We start from the raw sequence: 4978 nt of genomic DNA, 5'->3' as shown, positions 1-4978 counted from the left end.
GGTTACCAGTCTGGAGGATCCTTCTGGCGTGTCTTGGAGGTTCTTACGAGCCAATCTTCGCATTAAGAGCCGTCCGTACTAGTTAAAGGAGAATCAAGTAAGCACTGATATATACTATGACAATATACTTGCGTGATAGAATGGTCTAATCGATTCTACCGCCATGGGATTATTAGTCATTCCTTGCAGTATATATTAGTGTAACCGGATTCGGATATCTTGAAGTCACTGCTACTAAGCAATTTGTCTTATAACGCCGAGCAATTCGATGTTATAAGTATATATATATATAGGCGTATACTATACTATATGCTTATGTACATGTTATATTATGGCATTATATATAAACAATCGTATAACGCAACAGAGCGATGATTACTACTCGTTTTTGATCCAGCTCCATCACAATGGACGCCATGTCGGATCTGGGCATGTCTGATGTCTGTGTGGTGATCGAATGCTAGCCTTGTCAGTGGAGATGCTTCCTGCGTGAGCTTGCGATTAGGCTCAGCAGCCGCCATTTCGATCATCTGCCCACAGCAAGCGCTGCTTTTTTGGATCTAAACAGCACGAATGCTGACCGGCGCGGCGTGAAGTTGCTGCGGCTACAGAGCAGGAGTGGCGACAGATAAGAAGCCGTCTACGGACGATTTCCTCAATAGCCACGGCTATACGGTAGAAAATTAGAGCGAGAAACGAGCATAAGCGCGTACGGGGGGCCTACCACATACAACCCCCAACACACGCCACGCGCGCGGCACCCGACGACACACACACACACACACAACACACACACCACACACACACAACACATACAAATGCAATTGTATGCCACCACACACACACACACACAACACACACACACACACACACACGACACCAAATGCAAATGATGCACACACACACACACACACATGACAACAGCACCATCAGCACGACACACACACACAACAACACACACCGCAACAGCACACACAACACACACAGTACGCACACACACAACCAACACCAGACACACACAACCACGCATCGCACACACACACAGCAACACACACACACACACACACCGACACACGCACAGCACACGCACGCCGCGGCACACACACACACACACACATACGCACAACACGCACACACCCGCCACGCAAGCACGCACGGCACGCGCACACACACAGACACACACAGCACAAATGTCAATAGACAGAGGGCACTCAAAGAGGAGTGCATACCTCCCGATGCTGGCGGCGGGCTAACATGTATACATGTGTATGAATGCGAGCTGGCTCGGTGCTGGCTGCTGCTGGACTGCACGCCCTTAGGGCGAGGCTGCTGCTGAACTGGGACGCCCTAGAGGCGAGCTGGTGCTTGAATCGATCTGCGCCAACGCGTGTAACATGTATACAGTTATTAACAGCTGCGCTCGCTGCTTGGCTACATCCACCACACATCGGAACACACAACGAAACACACACACTGACCACACACGACGAACACACACGACGGAAGCACACACGCACGAACACACACACCACGAACACACACACGACGAAACACACACACGAACACACACACGTAACACACACAGACGACCACACCACCACGAACACACCACACACGAACAGCGATCCACATTTACCTCTCCGCTGCAACTCCGTTCGCGCGGATCGGTACATGATGGCGCACACCACACAACAGCCACCGCCTACGGGCATCACACACACACACACACACACACAGACACACACACACACGGCACGCACGACGCACACGCCACACGCAACACGCACACGCACACGCAACGCACACACACAACAAGCGCCACAGTACCGCCACACACGCACACACGCACACACGCACGCACGCACGCACGCACGCACGCACGCACACAGCACACACACACACACACATTTAGGACAATACCGCGGCCACCACCACGACCACCCACCACCCAGCAGCAGCAGCAGCAGCCAGCAGCGAGCAGTAACGATAACAACGCCAGCAGCAGCCAGCAACGAGTAGCATCAGCCAGCATTCAGTAGCCAGCAAAGAAGTCAACAGTAGCGCATTCAGCTGCATCAGCATCAGCTAAGCATCATCATCATCATTCATATCATTCATCCATTTCATCATCAGCAGCCACGCCATGCAGCCAGCGCAGCAGACACAGCACAAATTCACAGCAGCAGGCTAGAAACACGTCAAGGCAGCAGCAGGCCGCACCCCGCAGTAGCACACATGACAACCTATTTATCTTTCCAAAACGCAGTTATTCGATTTCAAAATCGAAATGCATCATTAAAGCATTCATTCTGTTGTTTGGTAATCGTGCAACGTGCTTAGTATTTAGCCATCACTGCTACAAGGCGGATGTGTTGCGAGAGCTGGAACTACGCGAGGAAAGCCATGGTAGATCGAAACCCGCCGAACATGATGAGCACACTGCAGGCAATGGGTGCCGTCAAAGATGCATTCTAAACAGAGAAAGAAGAAGCCTGCGTATGTCAGTGGACGACGCCCTAATAATACGATCACTTCACCACTGACCCCAATCACTAGGCTGTGTTACTTACTGAATCACTCGCTCGAAGGGTGTGTAAGACCTTGGAGTAATCATTTCTGACCAAAATGATTACTCCAAGCGTAAGCACTAATAGTGTGCATATAGCTTGCTGAATAAGGCTCTCACCTCGTTGCACTTGCAGACATTAATATAATACTATAATATCCAGTTTTCCTAGGTGGGAGTTTTTATACGCCTCATGCGTGCTTTACCAACTCCCAGCGAAACAATAAAGCACACATTGGCGTGTATTTCAATGATCGAAGAATTCCTCAACGTGGTTGGCTTCCATAGGGACAAAATCCACGTTCACCAGGAGGAAGCGACCAAGAACTGTGTAGTGTTGCAGATGGACAAAATGCGGCAGGGTTAACGAGATTGGCTAAACTTATGTATCACAGGTAGGGATTTCGCACAATTAAAGCCATTATTTGATCTAGGCACGATTCCAAGGGTCGAGAATTTGCGGGACCAACTGCAGTTATTGATTGGATGCATGTTCTAAAGAAAGTTAGAAAATACAATAACTGTTGACATTTGTTTTTGCTTTTCGTGCGAAATATGAATGCGATCATTTTCATTTCTTCGGCCAAAAGGCCTGTACTGGTGTAATAATAATCTACAGCTACTTTACAACCTATACGCACACCGATCGTGGCATTTCGGTGACTACCTATTTGCGTGCAGATGAGAACATCAGTCAAACATGGCGTCTATCGTCAATATGTCTACAGCGTTTCATCGCGCCATCATCTACTAGTGTAACTTACCCGAGTTCGATCTTAGCATCCCGATGATATGTTTCAGACGAGAATTCCTGACGCTGATCTGATCTTCTTCTTCACGCACGATGAACTCGGAGAGCTGCTTGCGAACACGCCTCCGCGAAACTCGTCGCAAGTCGCAGCGCCGCCGCAAGATGTTCCCCGCGTTAAGAGCAATAAAATTCCCCGAATTTAGCTTCGGCTATCCAACGCCAATCCAAGACATCGCAGAAGAAGAGACGCACGATAATGTATCGTACAGGTTGCAAGGTAGTGATTGCGCTAATTTATAATTATGTATATATATATATATATATATATATTATATCAAGAGCGTATAAAGAAATTATACCTTCTTTATACGCTCTTGATTATATATATCTCTCTCTCTCTCTCTCTCTCTCTCTTTCTCTCTCTCTCTCTCTCTCTCTCTCTCTCTCTCTCTCTATATATATATATATATATATATATATATTGTGTATCATCAGATTATATAAGCAGATACGGACTCCCTTCGTTTAACAAGGCCAAGAAACCCTGCCGGGAAGCTTGGTGGTCATTTCCGCCTGTAATAACACGCTTAGAATAATTTTTAGTTATAATAATAAAAGAATCACGCCGTGTCATGTGATTTAGGGATGCCGGTGAGTCACGGAGTCGTGCGCAGTAGGTGTAGGATTGTGGCTACGGTCGCCGATGCGCACGCCATTCAGGCTGGAGACATCCTTATCACCGACGTTACAGATGTAGGCTGGTCCCCCTACTATGGTCTCATCGGGGGACTGGTTACCGAGAAAGGTGGTCTCCTGTCGCACGGTAAATACCAACTAAACTTGTGGTCTCTACCAAATTTCATCGTATAGGTGATTCAATCGCACCGCCGTATACGTGCAAAACATGTGCGTATATCTGCGAAATGGTATGGATCATACTCGTTGATCTGTGTTTAAATACTGCTGCGAATCCGTAGTTTAAAAACACCTCGTCTACATGTGGTTCATTTAGTTGATGGTGTATTTCAGGAGCCGTAGTAGCGAGGGAGTACGGCTTGCCATGCATCGTCAGTGCCAAGAATGCGATGACAATATTTAAAAATGGTAAGCATATAGCTGATACATTACATGTCGCCTATATTAACCGATTTTGGTTTGCATTTGGAAAGTAAATGTTTGTCAACACTCGCCGATAATTATTCTAGATTTACAACGTCTCAGTTAACTAACGTTCTTTCATGTCCGCTTCTATCTTCTAGGAGACGAAGCCATTCTTAACGGAACGACTGGCTTTATAGAAAAGGCGAATAAAGAGGAACCTGAACCAGAACAGGTATAGCAGTATAGCACTCTTGCAATACAATAGCAAATTTACATTAATTACTGAATGTTAGAAAACAAAACGCATTTAAAATTTATAAGCGAAACTAGTTATATATAAAACTAGAGCACTCGGAGAGCACAGACCTCCGCCAAGGCAGCTGAATTCTCTCAATGTGAAATTTTTAATTAATTAATTAATTAATTAATTAAATAATTAATTGGATCCGGATTAGTGCGAGCGTGCAGGTGGGGGAGGACTGTGGTTGCCCCTTATCCCGTGGTTGCGTGTGTGCCTGCGTGATGGATGTGCGTAGGAGTGCCTAGTAAACATATCCTAT

The 4978-nt window shown here is 46.7% G+C and overlaps 1 protein-coding gene across 1 annotated transcript; it reads left to right on the top strand.

Annotated features, from left to right (window-relative positions):
• The first annotated feature begins 3469 nt into the window (after positions 1-3469).
• LOC106820996 (putative phosphoenolpyruvate synthase) lies at positions 3470-4811 on the top strand. The gene is made up of 4 exons (XM_014825616.1): positions 3470-3594; positions 3961-4140; positions 4347-4421; positions 4577-4811. The coding sequence occupies exons 1-4, from the start codon at positions 3480-3482 to the stop codon at positions 4654-4656; spliced, it is 450 nt and encodes a 149-aa protein (XP_014681102.1). The 5' UTR covers positions 3470-3479; the 3' UTR covers positions 4657-4811.
• Positions 4812-4978: the final 167 nt, after the last annotated feature.

The sequence above is a fragment of the Priapulus caudatus genome, unplaced genomic scaffold, assembly GCF_000485595.1.
Source record: "Priapulus caudatus unplaced genomic scaffold, Priapulus_caudatus-5.0.1 Scaffold55, whole genome shotgun sequence".
Lineage (NCBI taxonomy): Eukaryota > Metazoa > Priapulida > Priapulimorpha > Priapulimorphida > Priapulidae > Priapulus > Priapulus caudatus.
Note: the sequence above shows the minus strand (reverse complement) of the source record. Positions and strands in the feature narration are given on the sequence as shown.

Excerpts from the sequence above, each read along its gene's own strand:
- LOC106820996 (XM_014825616.1), top strand. The coding sequence starts at position 3,480 with ATGTTCCCCGCGTTAAGAGCAATAAAATTCCCCGAATTTAGCTTCGGC. Across the intron at positions 3,595-3,960 it reads TGTATCGTACAGGTTGCAAG|GGATGCCGGTGAGTCACGGA; the intron begins GTAGTGATTGCG and ends CATGTGATTTAG. Across the intron at positions 4,422-4,576 it reads GATGACAATATTTAAAAATG|GAGACGAAGCCATTCTTAAC; the intron begins GTAAGCATATAG and ends TCTATCTTCTAG.